This window comes from Delphinus delphis, chromosome 10 (genome assembly GCF_949987515.2).
Source record: "Delphinus delphis chromosome 10, mDelDel1.2, whole genome shotgun sequence".
Taxonomy (NCBI): Eukaryota; Metazoa; Chordata; class Mammalia; order Artiodactyla; family Delphinidae; genus Delphinus; species Delphinus delphis.
Genome location: NC_082692.2, coordinates 8,674,469 through 8,696,356, shown reverse-complemented (window position 1 = coordinate 8,696,356; position 21,888 = coordinate 8,674,469). Strand labels below are relative to the sequence as shown.

At 43.0% G+C, this 21,888-nt stretch overlaps 1 protein-coding gene across 2 annotated transcripts in view; it reads left to right on the top strand.

Moving 5' to 3' along the window:
• The window catches only part of ADTRP (androgen dependent TFPI regulating protein), a 71,937-nt gene that overhangs the window by 24,089 nt on the left and 25,960 nt on the right, over positions 1-21,888 (top strand). For both annotated transcript variants that reach the window (XM_060023640.2, XM_060023639.2), the window contains one exon: positions 19,182-19,297. In XM_060023640.2, the coding sequence (XP_059879623.1) occupies positions 19,182-19,297 (116 nt within the window). The remainder of the gene's footprint in view (positions 1-19,181; positions 19,298-21,888) is intronic.

Sequence of the window (21,888 nt, the reverse complement as noted above, 5' to 3'; positions counted from 1 at the left end):
CCATGTGCTGGGTCTATAGCTCAGATAGCCTTTGAGTTCCAGACTTGTTTCTCAACTGCCTACCTGACACCACTGTTACAGGCACACCTATAGGCGTGCCACAGACATCTCTGAATCAACGTGTCCAGAAGTGGACCTGTTATACTCACTGCCAAACCTGTCCTGGGCACCTCCATCTCAGAAAATGGAGTCTCCATCCTCCCAACTGCTCAAGACAGAAACCAGCATTGACCTTCCCACCTCCCTCCATCCCACCACCCTCACATCCCATCTATGAACTAATGTCGTCGATGCTACCTCCAAAATATGTAGCAAATCTGTTTGCTTTCTAGTTTGCTTTCTGTTCACTGCCAACACCCTGGTGTCCACCTTCACTTCTCCTCTAAACCACACAATACCTCCAAACTGGTCTTCCTGCTTCCATTCTCAACCTTTTCCATACAGCAGCACGATACACAGGAAATAGTGTCCCCCTTCCCAGTGCTCTGCAGTGGCTCTCCACTACACTTAGAATAAGTGTAGTGGAAACTACACTTATGGGAACTCCTTCCCATGGCCTACAGGCCAGATGAACCTGGCCCCTGCTTAATGCTCCAGACCCCAGTGGAGCCTGTCTCCCCATTACACTATGTTACAGCTCTTCCGGCCTCTGCTTTGTTTCTGTAACTATGAGAGCTCCTTCCCACACCAGGACCTCTGCATATGGTGTCCCCTTTGCCTGGAATGTTCTCCTTTTGCTCTTCCCTGCCTTTGCTTGTACATTTAGGTCCCAGCTTAAAAATGACCTCCTCAGAATGACCTTCCCTGACTGCCTTACGTAAAGCATGTGCCTCCGCGTTCCTTCCGATGAGTAGATTCCTGTTTGTTTCCTTTATAGCCCATATCGTGACTGGTATCTATGTGGCTGTTTACTTGTTTATAGAAAATCTTGCTGATTAGACTGTAAGGTCTACAAGGGCAGGGCCCATATTTGTTTACTGTTTAATCCCCAGCACCTCACACAGCACCTGGCATGGGGTAGGCGCCTAATGAAGATGGCTGCATGGAAGAATGAAGTCTTTTCCTCTTGCTCTGGTAGCTTCTCTGTGCCCTAGACTGACCCCAGAGTTCCTCCTCAGGGGTAGAGTGAGGTGTGCTGGGACCAAAGGGCATTGGAGGCAGAGAGAAAGCCTTTAGCAGCCCTGCCTTTACAATCTGTGGATGACATGATACGTTTGAAACGTTGAGGTGTTCTTTTGTACAGAAAGTTACAAGTGAGGAAAATTCTAGAGAGATTATTGGTACCTTGAAATATCTATGGGGCTTTTCGTTGTTGTATCTGAGACATATGCTATATTAGTGACTGATTTATGTTCAAAGAGACGCACAGAGTCATAGTAATTACATATATTTTGTTAAAGGAGAGATGATGTTTATTCTGATTTGGACTGGACTGTGGCTCAAAAGCGGTTCTGGAAAAACCATTTCCAGGCTTACACTTTCCTCTGTTATCACCATTCTCAGATGTTAATTAGGGAACTGAGTATTCATGTAGCCAAAGAGAGTTCAAACAACCATCAAATCAAGGAAGAAGGGTGGCAGAGGCTGAATTTAAGAAAAGGAATGAAGACATGACCACAGAAAAAACCAGATGAAAGAAAAGTGGTCAAAAGAAAGAGGAGAAGAATTGGTTGGAAAACCAGCCTCCTTTTATCTCTGTGAAAGTGTGTGGAAGGCCAATTTCCCCCATTTTTGTTGGTGGGCTAGCAGTGGCTCTGAAAGAGATTCTCTCTTGTTTTTTTTTTTTTAATGACTGAACCGAGCTGCAAAAGGAGGCCCGACTGCGACCCGGTGGCCCTAGGCGGCCCTTTTTTAAGACCATTTTTTTCAAAGTCTTTATTGAATTTGTTACAATATTGCTTCTGTTTTATGTTTTAGTTTTTTGGCCCCAAGGCATGTGGGATCTTAGTTCCCCAACCAGGGATCGAACCCACACCCCCTGCATTGGAAGGTGAAGTCTTAACCACTGGACCACCAGGGAAATCCCTCTGAGAGAGATTCTTGATAACACACAACCAAGGATTCCTACTGATGAGCAGAAGCTAGTAATGGGGTGCATTAGTATTTGTGAAAAGTGAACCCACGAATATGGAATTCCACCAATAGAAAGAGAATAACTACTTCGGTGGCTACCACTGAACCTAATGTTTTTTCTTTCCTTTAACATCTTTATTGGAGTATAACTGCTTTACAATGTTGTGTTAGTTCCTGCTATATAACAAAGTGAATCAGCCGTATGTATATATATATATCCATTCCCATATCTCCTCCCTCTTGCGTCTCCCTCCCACCTTCCCTATCCCACCCCTCTAGGTGGTCACAAAGCACTGAGCTGATCTCCCTGTGCTATGCAGCTGCTTCCCACTAGCTATCTATTCTTCATTTGGTGGTGTATATATGTACATGCTACTCTCTCACTTCATCCCAGCTTACCCTTCCCTCTCCCCGTGTCATCAAGACCATTCTCTCTGTCTCTGTCTTTATTCCTGTCCTGCCCCTAGGTTCTTCATGACCATTTTTTTTCTTTTTTTTAGATTCCATATATATGGTTAGCATACGGTATTTGTTTTTCTCTTTCTGACTTACTTCACTCTGTATGACAGACTCTAGGTCCATGCACCTCACTACAAATAACTCAGTTTTGTTTCTTTTTATGGCTGAGTAATATTCCATTGTATATATGTGCTGCATCTTCTTTATCCATTCATCTGTCAATGGACACTTAGGTTGCTTCCATGTTCTGGCTATTGTAAATAGAGCTGCAATGAACATTGGGGTACATGTGTCTTTTTGAATTATGGTTTTCTCAGGGTATATGCCCAGTAGTGGGATTGCTGGATCATATGGTAGTTCAATTTCTAGTTTTTTAAGGAACCTCCATACTGTTCTCCATAGTGGCTGTATCAATTTACATTCCCACCAACAGTGGGAACTCTCAAAACAGAGTTCCCTTTTCTCCACACCCACTCCAGCATTTGTTTGTAGATTTTGTGATGATGGCCATTCTGACTGGTTTGAGGTGATAACTCATTGTGGTTTTGATTTGCATTTCTCTAATGATTATCGATGTTGAGCATCCTTTCATGTGTTTGTTGGCAATCTGTACGTCTTCTTCGGAGAAATGCCTATTTAGGTCTTCTGCCCATTTTTGGATTGGGTTGTTTGTTTTTTTGATGTTGAGCTGTATGAGCTGCTTGTATATTTTGGAGATTAATGCTTTGTCAGTTGCTTCATTTGCAAATATTTTCTCCCATTTTGTGGGTTGTCTTTTCGTCTTGTGTATGGTTTCCTTTGCTATGCAAAAGCTTTTAAGTTTAATTAGGTCCCATTTGTTAATTTTTGTTTTTATTTCCATTTCTCTAGTAGGTAGGTCAAAAAGGATCTTGCTGTGATTTATGTCATACAGCGTTCTGCCTATGTTTTCCTCTAAGAGTTTTATAGTGTCTGGCCTTAAATTTAGGTCTTTAATCCGTTTTGAGTTTATTTTTGTGTATGGTGTTAGGAAGTGTTCTAATTTCATTCTTTTATAGGTAGCTGTCCGGTTTTCCCAGCGTCACTTATTGAAGAGGCTGTCTTTTCTCCATTGTATATTCTTGTCTCCTTTATCAAAGATAAGGTGACCATATATGTGTGGATTTACCTGGGGGCTTTCGACCCTGTTCCACTGATCTGTATTCTGGTTTTTGTGCCAGTACCATACTGTCTTGGTTACTGTAGCTTTGTAGTAGAGTCTGAAGTCCTGGAGCCTGATTCCTCCAGCTCCATTTTTCTTTCTCAAGATTGCTTTGGCTATTTGGGGTCTTTTGTGTTCCCATACAAATTGTGAAATTTTTTGTTCTAGTTCTGCGAAAAATGCCACTGGTAGCTTGATAGGGACTGCACCGAATCTGTAGATTGCCTTGGGTAGTAGAGTCATTTTCACAATGTTGAGTCTTTCAATCCAAGAACATGGTATATCTCTCCATCTGTTTGTATCATCTTTAATTTTTTTCATCAGTGTCTTATAATTTTCTGCATACATGTCTTTTGTCTCCTTAGGTAGGTTTATTCCTAGGTATTTTATTCTTTTTGTTGCAATGGTAAAAGGAAGTGTTTCCTTAATTTCTCTTTCAGAATTTTTGCCATTAGTGTATAGGAATGCAAGAGATTTCTGTGCATTAATTTTATACCCTGCTACTCTACCAAATTCATTGATTAGCTCTAGTAGTTTTCTGGTAGCATCTTTAGGATTCTCTATGTATAGCATCATGTCATCTGCAAACAGTGACAGTTTTACTTCTTCTTTTCCAATTTGCATTCCTTTTATTTCTTTTTCTTCTCTGATTGCTGTGGCTAAAACATCCAAAAAAGTATTGTATAATTGTGGTGAGAGTGGGCAACCTTGACTTCTTCCTGATCTTAGAGGAAATGGTTTCAGTTTTTCACCATTGAGCACGATGTTGGCGGTGGGTTTGTCATATATGGCCTTTATTATGTTGAGGTAGGTTCCATCTATGCCTACCTTCTGGAGAGTTTTTACCATAAATGGGTGTTGAATTATTTTTTCTTTTTTTCTTTTTTTTTTTTTTTGTGGTACACGGGCCTCTCACTGTTGTGGCCTCTCCCGCTGCGGAGCACAGGCTCCGGACACGCACGCTCAGCGGCCATGGCTTACGGGCCTAGCCACTCCGCAGCATGTGGGATCTTCCCGGACCGGGGCACGAACCCGTGTCCCCTGCATTGCAGGCGGACTCTCAACCACTGCGCCACCAGGGAAGCCCCATGGGTGTTGAATTTTGTCGAAAGCTTTTCCGGCATCTACTGAGATTACCATGTGGTTTTTATCCTTCAATTTGTTAATATGGTGTATCACATTGACTGATTTGCGTACACTGAAGAATCCTTGCATTCCTGGGATAAACCCCACTTGATCCTGGTGTATGATCTTTTTAATGTGCTGTTGGGTTCTGTTTGCTAGTATTTTGTTGAGGATTTTTGCATCTATGTTCATCAGTGATATTAACCTGTAGTTTTCTTTCTTTGTGACATCTTTGTCTGGTTTTGGTATCAGGGTGATGGTGGCCTTGCAGAATGAGTTTGGGACTGTTTCTCCCTCTGCTATATTTTGGCATAGTTTGAGAAAGGTAGGTGTTAGCTCTTCTCTAAAGGTTTGATAGAATTCACCTGTGAAGCCATCTGGTCCTGGGCTTTTGTTTGTTGGAAGATTTTTAATCACAGTTTCAATTTCAGTGCTTGTGATTGGTCTGTTCATATTTACTCTTTCTTCCTGGTTCAGTCTTGGAAGGTTGTACTTTTCTAAGAATTTGTCCATGTCTTCCAGGTTGTCCATTTTATTGGCATAGAGTTGCTTGTAGTAATCTCTCATGATCTTTTGTATTTCTGCAGTGTCAGTTGTTACTTCTCCTTTTTCATTTCTAATTCTATTGATTTGAGTCTTCTCCCTTTTTTTCTTGATGAGTATGGCTAATGGTTTATCAATTTTTTTTATCCTTTCAAAGAACCAGCTTTTAGTTTTATTGATCTTTGCTATCATTTCCTTCATTTCTTTTTCATTTATTTCTGATCTGATCTTTATGATTTCTTTCCTTCTGCTAACTTCGGGGGATTATTTGTTCTTCTTTCTCTAATTGTTTTAGGTGTAAGGTTAGGTCATTTATTTGAGATTTTTCTTGTTTCTTGAGGTAGGATTGTATTGCTATAAACTTCCCTCTTACGACTGCTTTTGCTGCATCCCACAGATTTTGGATCATCGTGTTTTCGTTGTCATTTGTCTCTAGGTATTTTTTGTTTTCCTCTTTGATTTCTTCAGTGATCTCTTGGTTATTTAGTATCGTATTATTTAGCCTCCATGTGTTTGTAATTTTTACAGTTTTTTTCCTGTAATTGATATCTAGTATCATAGTGCTGTGGTTGGAAAAGATACTTGATACGATTTCTATTTTCTTAAATTTACCGAGGCTTGATTTGTGACCCAAGATATTATCTATCCTGGAGAAAGTTCCATGAGCACTTGAGAAGAAAGTGTATTCTGTTGTTTTTGGATGGAATGTCCTATAAATATCAATTAAGTCCGTCTGGTCTAATGTGTCATTTAAAGCTTGTTTTTCCTTATTTATTTTCATTTTGGATGATCTGTCCATTGGTGAAAGTGGGGTGTTAAAAGTCCCCTACTATTATTGTGTTACTGTCAATTTCCCCTTTTATGGCTGTTAGCATTTGTCTTATGTATTGAGGTGCTCCTATGTTGAGTGCATAAATATTTTCAATTGTTATATCTTCTTCTTGGACTGATCCCTTGATCATTATGTAGTGTCCTTCTTTGTCTCTTGTAATAGTCTTTATTTTAAAGTCTGTTTTGTCTGATATGAGTATTGCTATTCCAGCTTTCTTTTGATGTCCATTTGCATGGAATATCTTTTTCCATCCCCTCACTTTCAGTCTGTGCATGTCCCTAGGTCTGAAGTGAGTCTCTTGTAGACAGCACATATATGGGTCCTGTTTTTGTATCCACTCAGCCAGTCTGTGTCTTTTGGTTGGAGCATTTAATCCATTTACATTTAAGGTAATTATCAATACGTATGTTCCTATTACTATTTTCTTAATTGTTTTGGGTTTGTTTTTGTAGGTCTTTTACCTCTCTGTGTCTCCTGCTTAGAGAAGTTCCTTTAGTATTTGTTGTAATGCTGGTTTGGTGGTGCTGAATTCTCTTAACTTTTGCTTGTCTGTAAAGGTTTTAATTTCTCTGTGGAATCTGAATGAGATCCTTGCTGGGCAGAGTAATCTTGGTTGTAGGTTTTTCCCTTTCATCACTTTAAATATGTCCTGCTACTCCCTTCTGGCTTGCAGAGTTTTCGCTGAAAGATCAGCTGTTAACCTTATGGGCATTCCCTTGCATGTTATTCATTGCTTTTCCCTTACTGCTCTTAATATTTTTTCTTTGTATTTAATTTTTGATAGTTTGATTAATATGTGCCTTCATGTGTTTCTCCTTGGATTTATCCTGTATGGGACTCTCTGTGCTTTCTGGACTTGACTCTTTCCTTTCCCGTGTTATGGAAGTTTTCAACTATTATCTCTTCAAATATTTTCTCAGACCCTTTCTTTTTCTCTCCTTCTTCTGGGACCCCTATTATTTGAATGTTGGTGCATTTAATGTTGTCCCAGAGGTCTCTGAGACTGTCTTCAATTCTTTTCATTCTTTTTTCTTTATTCTGCTCTGCGGCAGTTATTTCCACTATTTTATCTTCCAGGTCACTTATCCGTTCTTCTGCCTCAGTTATTCTGCTACTGATTCCTTCTAGAGAATTTTTAATTTCATTTATTGTGTTGTTCGTCACTGTTTGTTTGCTCTTTAGTTCTTCTAGGTCCTTGTTAAACATTTCTTGCATTTTCTCCATTCTACTTCCAAGATTTTGGATCATCTTTACTATCATTACTCTGAATTCTTTTTCAGGTAGACTGCCTATTTCCTCTTCATTTGTTTGGTCTGGTGGGTTTTTACCTTACTCCTTCATCTGCTGCATATTTCTCTGTCTTTTTTTTAACTTACTGTGTTTTGTTTAACTTACTGTGTTTGGGGTCTCCTTTTCGCAGGCTGCAGGTTTGCAGTTCCTGTTGTTTTTGGTGTTTGCCTCCAGTGGGTTAGGTTGGTTCAGTGGCTTGTGTAGTCTTCCTGGTGGAGTGAACTTGTGTCTGTGTTCTGGTGGGTGGGGCTGGATCTTGTCCTTCTGGTGGGCCTGCACCACGTCCAGTGGTGTGTTTTGGGGTGTCTGTGAACTTAGTATGACTTTAGGCAGCCTCTCTGCTAATAGGTGGGGCTGTGTTCCTATCTTGCTAGTTGTTTGGCATGGGGTGTCCAGTGCTGGAGTTTGCTGCCCATTGGGTGGAGCTGGGTCTTAGCACTGAGACGGAGATCTCTGGGCGAGCTCTCACTGATTGATTTTACATGGGGCCAGAAGGTCTCTGGTGGTCCAATGTCCTGGACTCGGCTCTCCCACCTCGGAGTCTCAGGCCTGACAGCTGGCCAGAGCACCAAGACCCTGCCAGTCACAAGGCTTGGAAGAAAAGGAAGGAAAAAAAGGAAAAAAAAAAAAGAAAACAAAAAGATAGAACCCCAAGCCAAATGGTAAAAGCAAAACCAAACAGAAAAAAAAAATCACACAAAGAAATATACATACACACACTCATAAAAAGAAAACAACAACAAAAAACCCCCAGTCAGAACCCTAGGACAAATGGTAAAAGCAAACCTTTCTACCTTGTCAGACTGGCTTCTGTTCAGGATTTCCAGGCTGCTATAATTCTGAGAGTCATTCTAATCTCTGCTCTTCTCCAGTCCTTCTGAAAATTATGAACCAGGAACTAATGTAGATCCGTGGATTTCAGTACTAAAAAGCAGTCAAGAATGTGTGGCTTCATGGCATTTATACTGGTCTTCCTAAAGCCAGGCCACCTGCAGAAGCAACTTCTTATAGCCCCGCTTCCATAAAGCCAGAACCTAATGTTTTAAGAGTTCAGTAGGAATCAGGAGTCTTATGTTGAGGGCAGAATTGGAAAACAAACAAACAAAAAACCAAAAAAAAACCCTCATAAAGCCAGGGGAGATTTCAGCATTTCACTTCCCTTAATCAGAAGAGATTTTACCAGTGAAAATTCAGATCTGAAAGCCATAAAAACCAAACTAAAACAAAACAAAAACCTTTGTGCTTTTCCTCCCTGAGTTTGGAGACCAAAAAATGCACAATCATTTCAGAGGGGTATTCTGGAGAGCTCTCCTAGTACAAACTGCTTGGGAATAAAAGCTTGTGTGTTTTTGACATCTCTCTCCAAACACATCTAGGAACTCATAAAAGCCACGTTTTTACTATTCTCTGGTGAGACGGAATTTTGTGACCTTTTGAGAAATTCTGTTTTATTTCTCCTAAGAGGACCACGATAAGGAAGTAAGCCAAATTTCTTGGCAATGGGAGAATTTCAATGCCACAGGCTTGCATTCCCAGGAGTGTAGAGGGCTCTGAGCAAGTGGACTTGTAATCAACTTGTGCCACATGTAGGTTCCCAAATTTTACACTTAAAAACTTGTCTAGATGTCCACCCAACTGTTGGGGTTTGGAGCCCCAGGGGCTCCAAGGTCCAGGTCTAAAAATACTACGAACAGGAGGTTGAAACCCAGAGATGCAGGAGACTGGACAAGGAACACGGGAGTCAGCCTAGAAGGAAGAAGGAACAATCGGGGACACAAGGAGCAAGCTCCTCTCTGCTCACCACACATTCTCGTCCCTAAAACCAGGGATGCTGGTGCTCACGTCTTAATACCTTTCCTTGATCTTTGACACAAATTTACCACATCTTTTTCTCAAAATATTATCTTCCTTTACCTCCAGACTCTCTGACACTCCTTGTCAACTACCTTTGCAAGATGTTCTTTTTTTGTCCATCACTTAAATCAGGGATTTTCAACTGGGATTGCTTTTGCTCTCCAGGGAACGCATGGCAATATCTGGAGACAGTTTTGATTGTCACAACTGTGGGTGGGTAGGTGCTCCTGGCTTCTAGTGAGTAGAAGCCAAGGATGATGCCACACATCCTACAAGGCAGAGGCAGCCCTCCACAACAAAGAATTATCTATTCTTCAACATCAATCGTTCAGAGACTGAGAAACCCTGCCTTTCACAGTGTTTACTTCTAGATCCTTTATTATTCTTCTCACTCACACACTCCCTTTGGGTCATCTCATCTACTACCACTAAAAAAAGTTCTGCACTCTGCTCCCATATCTCTCTCTCCAGCTAGATTTCTCTTCTGAGCACCAAACTTGTGTATCTACTATCTAACAGAACTTGTTTGATATCCTACAGATGCCCTTTTGTTTTCATTTTGTTTTGCTTTTTGATTCTCAGCAAGAAAAATAATTGTTCATAATTGAAAAAGTAGTCTGCGATTATAGCTACCTGCTTTTAATAAAAGGGAATTAAAATTGACTTTTATTTTGAAAGAACAAAACACAGCTTAGTGACTGCCTATGAGGTATTAAGACAGTTTGGGATGCCACAAAAGCTGATGAGGAGAAACCCTTGAGTCTCTTAGGTGTGAAGGATTTTTATGAAGTGCGTGAAGGAGAAGCAGGTCTTTGCAGTAAATGAGAACTTGTTCTCTTTGGTTGTGGACTTCAAGGGCTCAACCCAGTGCTGCCTACTGCTGTCTAACACTTTCAGAGCCTCCACTACATAATGCTTTAGAACTAACCCAGGCGTAGTGTGAAACCTGTAGGGTTACAGTAAATGTAAGTTGAAATTCATTAATATTTTTTTGAGTTCCAAGACCATGTCTTATGGACCTTTTAATTGCCTGGAGTGCTGAAACATAACTGCTTTTCATAAGATATTTGATGGATAGCAAATGAGGTCATTTCCCAAGCAAACTTTTCTTTTGCCTCTAGGCGCCACTCCCATCCATCTCCTCCCTCTACCGGGAAGACCCCCCCCCCCACCAAAACCCCACAGTGAGCTCATGTGCCCCTCATGCAGACAAACCCTAACTCAACCAAGTACACACATCTGGGAAAATCACCAGTGGGCAACTGCCATTCTTGCAGAACAGCTGGTGAGTCCTTCTAGGAATACCCTGATGGGTCAGCAAGGGAAAGCCAGAGGCAGGAAGGAGAAAGTGTGGAAACTGGTCCATCATGGGATCCGTCACATGGAGAATCTGGAACTCTGCCCTGGTGCTTGTGCTTGCAGGGTACTTTCCTGATTCACTGCTTTAGCTCCCAGGGAAACCAGCTGCCTACATATTGAGTCCTTTATTGACATGGAGACAAGATAGCTGAGAGGAGCGGAAGGTGCCCTGAGAGGTGGTGGCTCTAAAGCAAGAGCAGATTCCTATGCTTCTGAAACTTTCTCTTTCTTGAAAAGAACAGTCTCCTTTCTCCAACTCAGAGCAGCTTTCTAGAGAGCTGCCCATCTGTCTATGTCTTAAAAACAAGTCTCCATGTGTGCTCTGTGGAGCCAGGCACAGAAGCACAGAGGAAGCGTGGATTACAGATTGATATAGAGGAGGGGGTACAAAGAAGATACCGAACAAAACCTGGGGAGTTTGTTTACACCTGGCCCAATCTCAGAATGGAGGGCCACAGGCCAGTGCGTCCCAAAGAACAGCCTTTGCTGGATAAAAATTTCCTGACTTCTTCTTCCAGGGCTGCCAACTCCTGCAGGGCTGCAGGGATGGTGACACCCCTTTATTGAGTCTATAGTTTAGTTGCTGTAATGTTGGCACCCAGAGATTGTTCCCAGGAGTCACATTTTCTCACAGGTTTCCCCGTGACCCACAACACCCATTTTCAGATTTGGGGAGCCATCTATAGCCATGACAAAGGGTATAGGTGACTAGCCTGAAGTGGGATTGACTCTGTGGCCCTGCTAACCACGGGCACAGCCCGACATGTGGCTGCCAAGCCAGGTGAGTCTGGCCTGCAGCTGTTGTCTTCTCACTCTGGGACACTGATTATCTTCCCAGGCTATGCAGAGGAACTCTTCTTCCTCTTCTGCCCCACTCCACTGTTTCACTGATTCATTCATTAACGCCACAGACAGTAAGTGGCCAGAGAGGTTAAGCACCGTTCTAAGCACTGGAGATGAAATGGTGACAGCCCTAGCCTCGAGTTGCTTCCATCTGTGGAAGGTTTGGCCGGTGCTGGGTGAACACAATAATGTGACGCTGGGATGGGGACGAGCAAAGGGAGATCCCGCCGTGCCAAGGAAGGGCACCTGCCGGAGGTCCAGATTCTGCCCTGGAGGCAGGGATATCTACCTTGAGCCCTGTAAGGTGAGAAGAAGGTGGAGGGGGCTGAGGAAGGGGAGACATAAGTGTGTGTAATGTACCAGTGGTGGGAAAGGGAACTGTGGGTGGAGGACAGCGTAATCAGGGGCTGAGGGCTGGGTGAAGGCCACAGGATGCGGAGCAGGCCATGGAAATGAAGATGGGACAGGTAACCAGATCACCAGGGGCTTTGCAGGCCATATTAAGGGCTTAATTCTATAATACTTTGTAACACTTAGGTTTGAATGAAGAAGATGGGTCGAAAAGTAGTTATTAATCAGAGGGTGGAGGGGAGTCCTGAAAAAAATAGGAGGTGAAAGCTTTGACCTCAACTTGTTTATAATCTAACTGAGAACAGAAGAAAAAGTACACGAAATTGACAGTGTAAAAGTGAAAACTGAACGTAATTAAGCACAGAAGAGTCTAATGCAAACCAAAAGAGCTGCAGGAAGGACAGGGGAGAGTCAGCATCTAATGCAAAGGCAGGATGTGACACGGGTGTGCCATGCATGTGACACGGGCCCCAGAGGTTGCAGAAGGCGCTGGGTGCTCAGCTCCTGGAGGCAGGATGGTTTTCTTGGTGAGGCTTCTGATCTGCAGTGAAAGGGTGTCAACATTACCACTGACTCTCTGAATTCCTGCAAGCTTTTATATCTCCGTGTCATCAACAGTGTATAATACCTACACTCTAGGCTCTCAACACAGAATAAAATACTGGCTGTTTTATGACGCACAATTAGAGTAAAAACAAACAAAAACTCTCGTGGGGGGAAATGTTATTTCTGGAGTCCCTCTACTGCTCTGATCAGCAGAAGCCTACATAATCATACAATGTTATCTCCTTACTGGCAGAATCCCCTTCAAAATATGTTTTATTATTTTGCCTTCAAATTTTATCAGATATTATCATTTTATGGAACTTAGATCTCTGAAATGTTTTGCTATGGGGACACTGGTGAGAGCACTGCCTACTATTACTGAGTGTTCCCTAAATGAGATGCAACAGTGAAAATTTCTTTGAGGCCTACTTCCTAGTGGAAAAACTTAATTTCCCCTTTAAAAAAAACAAAAAAAAGCAGGAACTGTATACATTCCATCTCTCTCTTTTCATTTTGGCTGTCTGGAAAGAAATTGCTAAAATTAAATCTCGACAGCAGCAACCCAGCAAGCCTCTGGTTGGCGTGTTTCTGTTTCAGTGTTCTCCTGGGTCCTGATGTTCTTTCACGTCTCCTCATGTTAATGTGTGCGCTTTTGGTTGGAAGGCATCTCAAAAGTGTGTGGGTCTGACTGGGAGAGAAGAATTAAAGAAGAGAGTTAGGTGTATGAAAAGAGGGAGGAGTTCTAGGGAAGGAAACAGAATGAAACACCGGAATAATGAGGAGACTGGATTGAGTGGAAGGGGTGGAGCCTGTGGAGATATTGTGGAAAATGGGAGAGAGATAAGATTAGAGGAGTAGACAGTGGACTGAGGCAACAGGGAGCCACAGAAGGTTTTGGGGGGAGTAGTAACATGAAACTTGTTTGAAGAAGGTTGGTCTAATTGCAATGTTGAGTATGGACAAAAATAGAAGAAAGCTAGGGAGGTGATGCTGGGGAAGATAAAAGAATAGACAGCTATGGGAAGCATCTGAGGAGGAAAGTGAATCAAGTTTGGATTGAGAAGGAAAGAAATGAGTCACTGATTACAGCTGGTGTCTAGGGTGTTATTATTGCTGGAGAGAGTTAAATTAGAGGAAGGGGTTTGGTGCTTTGGAGAGGCAGGGACAGAGAGGAGAAGAATGGGAAGAGGCGGATATATTCCAGACTGCAGGCTCTCAAGAGCCCAGATCTTTCTTTTGTCTTACCCTTAACTGAATAGAATCTAACTCACTTCTTCACCAGGCTGGACACCGTCAAAGCCGACTAGCTTCCTAGAAGGATGCTGCTTTGAAATGTTGGCTAAACTACATATTAACCCAAAGGACAATAGTGTAGCAAGTAAAAAATCACATAGAAAGTTCAGAGATTCAGAAAGTTATCATTTAACCATAAAAGATTCAGAAAGTTATCATTTAACCACCTGTTCGTTTCACATACAAGTTCATAAACAATGGCATGCTTTTCTTCCTCAGCCCAGTGGAGCATTCGTTTCTCTTGCCAGGTCAGTAGGACTATTCATATTTCTCCCAACATTTTATTATGAACATTTTCAAACATAAAGCACAGTTGAAAGAATTTTACAGTGAACACCTGTATTGCCTGCCACTTAGGTTCTGCTATTAATAGTTTACTGTATTCGCTTTATCACAAATCTATGCATCTATCCATCCAACAACTCATCTTATTTGTGGTGCGTATCAGAGTAAGTTGCAAACATTACTACTCTTCTGCAATAAATAAAACTATTGGTTTTTGACTTCTGTCCTCTGAACTTTTACCTGACTGGGCTGTGTCAGCCCACCTAGGCAGACTGGAGATCAAAGAGAAGCCTTTGGCTCTTTCTATGGGTGCTTTATCCTCGCAATCCCTCATCCCCAGGTGCTGACTCTTTAATTACAGTGATGCTTAGTCTGTGCACTTAAGTTCCTAGAAAGTAGAAAAGGAAGTTTTTACAAATCCAGTTATCTTCTAAACTCTAGAATTTGAGATGGAAAAGACTCCTGCAGGTAGTGCAGGTGGAAGAGTGAAAAAAAAAGTCCCCTAGACATGTAAGCAATATAACCTGTGTCTACATATCCAGATTACCATATATTGGACTGACTTAAAGCAAAACTGCACCTTTAGTAACATAGCAGGGGCCACAGAGAATACAGATGGTCTCTGCTTTTGGATACAAAGTATTCCCAGAAAGACCATCACCACTGTCCCAAACTGTAAGAGCTAGAGGCAGAAACTGCAGTGGGGGAAGTTGGTGAGGAGTGAGGTAAAGTTTTTTAGCTGGTAAATGGATATTATCAAAACCAGAGATTGCCTTACTAGGATTTACAAAACAACTATTACTGCATCTTTTTACTGTGTGTAGTTTTCAAGCTTAAGGAACATGATCCGCCATTGTAATAACAAGCCTGGGTACAATGGCGTGCTATTAAGGTTTGTTTTGCCTCCATTTTCATGTCTGTTGTTGTATTTATGTTTAAGTTTTAATTGATGTTTTGACCATGTGTTTGCCCCGAGGAGGTTTTGTGAAGGCCTTCATCTTTAAATAAATTTTTAAAATGATATATTTAATGTACAGTAAGCAAAAATATCCTCCTTAATGTACCCAGAAGTAAACTCTTGTCCGTGTACTAAAACTTCATGTTAAAATATCTACCCAGTAGCACCATAAACGAACCAAAGACGTTATCTTAGAGACTTGAGAGAAGGAAACTCAGCTTGGGAAGAGCCAGTGTAAGGAATGAATTCTCAGATCCAGGCATTGCCTGAACAGAGGAAGGAAGGAGAAGACTGAAGCAGCTGTGAAGTGGGCAATACTACATAAGCTCATGATTAGGAACAGCACGTGAAGGAGAAAGCCTTGCAATGACCAGCCCGAGAAGGCAAAAGCTGACCTATTTATATCGCTCCACTCAACATAAGAGCTGGTGCAATAAGGAAATGAATCAGAGGAGAGAGGCAGAGAAGTTATTTTAAAGTGTTATCGTCTGATTTTTACAATGTGGAGGCTCTCTGAATTTCTTTCACTGAAGACAATTAAGTGCTCTTGGACCTCCAAGGATCTTAGAGATAAGAGTGTGGCCATCCTCGCCTTCTGGAGTCAGTCTCTGGAGGCTGCACAGCAAGGATGGAAGACTGTCGGCTCCGTGGGTTACCTGAGTGATGGAGGTTTGCCTCTTTCTCAAGAGTCAGGCAAATGCATCTCATGTTAATTTGAGCCTCAGACACAGGGAAGCTGTTTAGAGCAGCTACTTATCTACTGGCATGAGGCTAGTAAAAATAAGTGCTCATTACTTTCTATGTTGCCACTCATATAACCTTATAGGAATTCTCTATGGGCTGGTAAATTGTAGTACTTATCTACAAGGCTGTTTTGCAACCAAGGAATCTACAGGGCAACTATTATACTAACACTTAAATCAATCTTTCATGCTTATAGTTCTCTCTCCAAGATATTCCGATGGAAGTAGGCATCACACAAAGGACAGGAGGAAAGGTGTAATTTAGTAGAAAAGGATGAAAAAAGAACAACACTTTTCCTTTTAACCAATGCTTTCGGAATGAGTATTTAAAGAAAAATCTACCAAAACGATGGCTCAGTTAACAAGGAAAGATAGCTTCCTTCCATCCCCTCTGTTTACACATACTATTGTTTCAGTCCCTGATGTTTTGTTTACTTTGGAAGGAAATATTTTACCCCCTCTGAGATAATTAATTTTTGTCAGCTTCACTGTTTATAAGGGAAACTGAAAAACTGTTAACTGAAATACAGAATGAGTCACTGTTTTCAGTAATTTTTGGCAGCATTCTAATTTGTGTCAATCCCAGCCTAATTATTAGATTTTTTGGAAGCAGAAAGCATATTTGATTTTCCTCTTACTAAATTTTTCCTCCTCTTTTGAAAAATATGTGCTGCCTGACAAAGGTTATATAATTTATATCAACGTGAGGTGAAATACCAGCAGGTTTGAAATACCAGGGGGTTCACTGTGTCATGCTTGGCTCTTCACAGTAGCTCAACATTTAGAAACCTCACAGAATACAATCTTCCTCCTTTCCTCATTCGTACCCCCAGCCCTGGCCAAAACAATGTGATTCTTTTAGAGACCTTTTAGCTGGTATTAAGCCACAGTATATGGCCCATCACTAATGACATCACTGAAGTAAACTTCCCAGAAGCCATCAGGGAGAATTCATTTGGAAACGCAACTGAATGTCACTTGCAAAGGGCAGGCTCCTAGAAGAGGTGACCCGTCATGCATTCCTGAGTTATTTGTTATAAAAGCATTAATCACTGTGAACTCATTTGCTCCTAATGCAAACGCGCTACACTATTCCACAGGAATTCTGTTCCCAATGATCATTAATGTAGAGAACGGAAGCTGCTGTGAGCAGGGATAATAGAGTCTGTCAGGTCAATGGCCAGCATAATGGGGCTGTTAGTGGTTCCTGACAGAAGTCGGACCTTCCTGATAGAGCGACGGTGGGCAGAAAGGCAGGCAGCTGTACTGGGTAGACAGCCCCCTCCCTGGCCTCCTGAAGTGGCCTCTGGATTAAAGGAGCGTCAGTGTCTGTCACAGGGTATTGCTAGGGCTCTGAGGTGGCCACCACCGGGAGCGTAGGCACCAGCTGTGGGCGGGAGAGGGACCCATGGGACGGCCACGGGGATGGCCCTGCTCCCACACTCCAGCCGCCTGCAGGCCACAGGCAAGGGTGCAAACAGACACCTGGTGCTGTGGACACCCCAGCCGCTTGCCTCACCCCACTCCACACTGGGCCACCAATGAGGGGAAGGATGAGAATCAAGAACAACAGTGATCATCACAGCTAATGCTCACTGGACGCTCTCCTGGGCTAAGCATTAAGCCCTTTACATGCACTAATCCCAATCCTCGGGGTAGTACCTCTGTGACACGTGTACTATTTACTGCCACGTTTTACAACCGAGGAGGCTGAAGTTCAGACAGATTGAGTAACTAGTCCAGGGTCAGATTCAAAAATACGTGCCCTTACACACCACGCTCCTTTACTGGAGGGAGAGACAGAGAAACTGGAGACTTTGATCCCTAAAATTAGGCCAAAGAAAGATGCAGGATATGACAGTGGGCCTGGAAGTCTTTCCATTGTGTGGTCAACCAGTCAGTATATTCAGGACCAACCTTGTAGAAAGTCTGTAAAAGCTGTGGTTTGTCCACAATGCTCTTCCTCCGAGCTTTGCTTCTAAAATGTGGGTACCCAGGGCCTTCAAGAAGCCTGACTGCTCTGTGCCACTGAACTGCAGGCTCCCTCTGCCCAGTACTGCCCTATATTTAAGACCTGTGCTTCCTCATCCCACCCCTGCTCCATTAAAACTTGTCGCATTTCTTGTCATCAGAGGGTTCTGATCTCCTGACTGGACCCAAGCTAGCACAGGTAGAGCAAGAAGAAGCTTCCACCTCCTTGGATGCCTCTGAGCACCAGACTGGTATGACTGACAGCAAAGGCCAGCCAGAGTCAGTACCCAGGGTTCCAGCAGCACAGCTGGGCATGGGAGCATGGTGACGTGGGCACTGTGACATTCCTAAGCCCCAGCCCCTATTGTAATTGAGGTGCTGACACAGCTGTCTCGGGGCTCAAGAATGGGACTGGGAAGGAGCTTGCAAGTGGAAGCTATGGATGCAAGAGGCTTCCAAGAGCTAAGGAAACTGCGGAGCAGGGATGAAAGAGGAATGATGTAAACGTAAAAAGTATAAAATACTAACACTATGAGATGTTACCAATAAGCACAGAGTGTGGCAGAGGAACTTAATAAATGTGTTTAAGAAAGGAAAGGACATTGCAAAGAGACTCAATTCACCTTTGCCAGATCAGTTCCCAGAACCAAGAGAGGAGTGGGACTCAGAAGTCTTCACACCCAAAAACACCACTATTCCTTGATTATGTCATTTGCAAAAAATCTAGTGTTAAGAGTCTGAAAGATGTGAGAAAACAGATGGTTATAAAGAAGGAGGTGAAGCAGGGAAGGAAGTGGGGGAGAACACAGAGGTTTCAGAGGGAGACTCTCACAGCCCCTACAGCACCCATCACCTGTCGACAGGACAGTTCCACGGTGCCAAGTGCACCGCTAAATGTGTCCTCGGCCTCTCCCCGCACCGAGCTTACCAATACGCACCGTGAGTGTTAGACTACATGGCACAGGATATAAATGCAGCAGAACTGAGTGGGAGAAATTAGCAAGAGGAAAATACAGAGACAGCATCATGGAAGATTGTACTGGCTGTGAACACCATGGACCATGTGAATACAGGGAGAAAAGACACACTCCATACAGTCGAAGCATGAACAGAAGTGTGAAGGGGGAGCAAACATGCCAAGTGCAAAGAATGAAGGAGACAGCCTTGTTCTATGAAGGAGTGTGTGTGTGTGTGTGTGTGTGTGAGTGTGTGTGTGAGTGTGTGTGTGTTAGGAAGGGGGTGAGAGCATATTATAAAGAGCCTTGGTAGCCAGACAAAGGAGTCTGGATCAATATGGTAGGCAGTAGGGACCTGCTGTAGGTGCTTGGCATCCAAGGAGTACGATCCAAGCCAGGTTTTGGAAAGTTTCATCTGGTATTTGTGTAAGAAGGTAGACTGGAGGGGAAGAGAGAATTAGGGGTGCTGGAGGCAGCCGGGGCACGTTGGATTGATGATTTGTCATCTTTTCTCCTGCAGCACACATCTATATTGCCCTTCTCTCTGGCTGAAGTCATCCTCAGGCCACACTGCTATCCACTGAAGAAGAAAGGACTCACCTTGTTGGCTGTTGCTAGCCTTGCTTATGTCAGCAGGTAAGAGTTGCAGAGAGAAAATCAACTTAGACTTGTCATTCCAGACTCTGAGGAATATTCCAGAAGAAGCGCACTGCTCTATAAGAGTGCCTTTATCTTGGGTTAACAGGGATTTTGCCATCTTTAAATTTCAGGAAAAAAGGAACCTTAGTGTTTCCTTTTGATACTCATAGAAACATCAAATGCCCAAGAATACACAGGTATGCGTGCACACACAGAGCAAGTCATGAGTTCCCCCTCCCTCTCATGAAGAATTAATCGTTGTAAAGCTACACATGTTACTTTCCCTAGGAAAACATTAATCTTTGGTTTCATTTGTAATTAACATGTTTGAATGGCTGAATGATCTAAGGCATCTAAATATATTCCATCTAAAAGGGCACTTGACAGGCTGATCAGGCAAGGTTTGGTTCATTCCTGTTGCCTGTATTATTATGGGCTTAGTTGCATCAACATCTGGCACTGGAGCCCTGAAAGGGCATTTGGGCAATTGCCCAGGGGCCTGTAGAACAGCCTAACTGGAGGCATGAGAGAGAATTTAAGTAGCTGGCCTAGATTTCATCATTCAACCACCTGGTGACACTAATTCTCTGGAATTGTGCCCAATGTCTGTAATCAAGGGAAAGTGCTTGGCCTTCCACCTAGCAACTGGAGAACCCCCCCTTTCTACTCTACAGCCTTCACCCCTACAGCATGCTCTTGCTCTACTGGGAGGGGCATGCCAAGCATAATACCTGCAGTTGGAAGCGAATCATGATGTTCCTACTCTAGCCTAGCCTCACATAAGCTTTTCACATCTGCCAATCCGGATAATCCCCCACTCCCTATGTGAGGGGTAGTTTCACTCAGGGCAGTGCTCTGCAGGAGACAGAACCCAGGAAAAGAACGCATTCCAAAGGACTGGTCTCCAGCGGTGCCTGCTTCATGTGCTTCAGCAGCCTCTGTCTTAGAGCCAGTAACCTTTGTGCCCAGAGCTCAGGTGATGGTTCCTGCCTAGCCTTTCCTTCCCTTTTGCAAGGTATGTTCCTCCCACCCTTCTGCACCCTTCTTTCCCCGAGTGCCTAAAGTCGTTTGAGTTTCACCTGTCTTAAAAGAAAGCACTTGTTCAGTAAATCCACCCCAAGACTCAATTGATTTACACTGTTCACTAGCCTGGGGCCTTTGCATTTTAACAAAGGACACTTTTAGAGAATAAGGCATAAATTGGGGACCTACTGGTAGTTGAGGTCTGGAGCACTGTGTTGAGAAGATTCTGTGGCCCTACCAAAAGAGTTGTGCTATCATTTAGCAATATCTGCCTTTAGCATGTGAATGGAGAGTGGTGGGACATGCGCCATGTATATTCCAAGTCTGGCTTAACCCAAAGGAATAAATCCCTAAAGACAGAATATCTAGGACCTGGGGTCGGGTAAGATATACACAAAAGATATATTTTTTTCCTCTTGTATGTGTTGAGGAGAAGCAGGGTGGTAGCTGGTTGATTATGCACATGAATTTCCATACTCTGTGTTTTTGGTGGGCTTTAATCTGATTTATTCTTTCTTGCCAAGTATAACTTTCAGAGTTCATATATGAGATAGCACTTTTGGTCTATTAATTTTCTTCTACCTAAGGACTTGGAAGTTGATCATCAATCCTCATATCTACCCTTGCTCTTTTCCTCCTCAGAAACCAAGAAGGTAACAGAGCACCTAAGGTGACTGGTATTGGGGGAAAATTGTGGTACCCATAAGGATGAAAAGTAGTGGTCGAGAGGGTCTGGCTCATTGGTGCCTGGGCGTGAGCTCTGACAATGCAGGGAACTGGGGTGCTGGAGAAAGGAAGTGCAGCAAGATGGTCAGGAGTGAACACATCACACGTCCAGTCAATTATTCCTCAGTGCCAGGCACTGTGCTAAGGTATGAGGATATAGAGATGTACAAGACACCATGCTGCCTTTAGGGACTGCCTGGGAGAGAGGAAAGTACAGAAACAATGGGAAGACAGGGTGGTGAGACTCTAACGGGGATAAGCGCAGGGTGCTGGGCGATGTGGAGGACTGGCTTCTTAAAGGAAGTGGTGTCTAAGCTGAGATGCAAAGAATAAGTAGAAATAAGTCAAAAGAGATATGGAAAAGACCTTCAGGCAGAGGGAATAGCATCTGTGAAAGGCTGGAGGAGCTGAGGGCGTGGCTGAACTGTAGGACGGGGAGAAGTTAGTGAATTTGGACTTTGAAAATGAGGGCTTTTCTATGCAAAAGTTATAAGCAGAGAAGTGAAATAACATGGCTTATGTAAGAAAGATGATTAGAAAGATGATGCTGGCTGAAGTACGGAAATTAAAGAGGAATCAGACAGGGAGATCAGTTGGTGGCATTTGTGGTAACTCAAGAGAGTTGATGTTGGTCCACAGATGACAATATCAATCAATCTGCAAAGAGTCAGAGAGGGTGGGTGGTGGAAGGCAACTCAGAGGTCATCCAGCTTCGGAGACCTGAAGCCCCACTGGGCTAAATGACGTGTCCAAGGTCACGTGGCCGGGGAAAATGAAAGCTGAGACTTAACTCAAGGACTTCTATTTCCAAATCCAGTTCTCTTTTCCATGTATTCAGA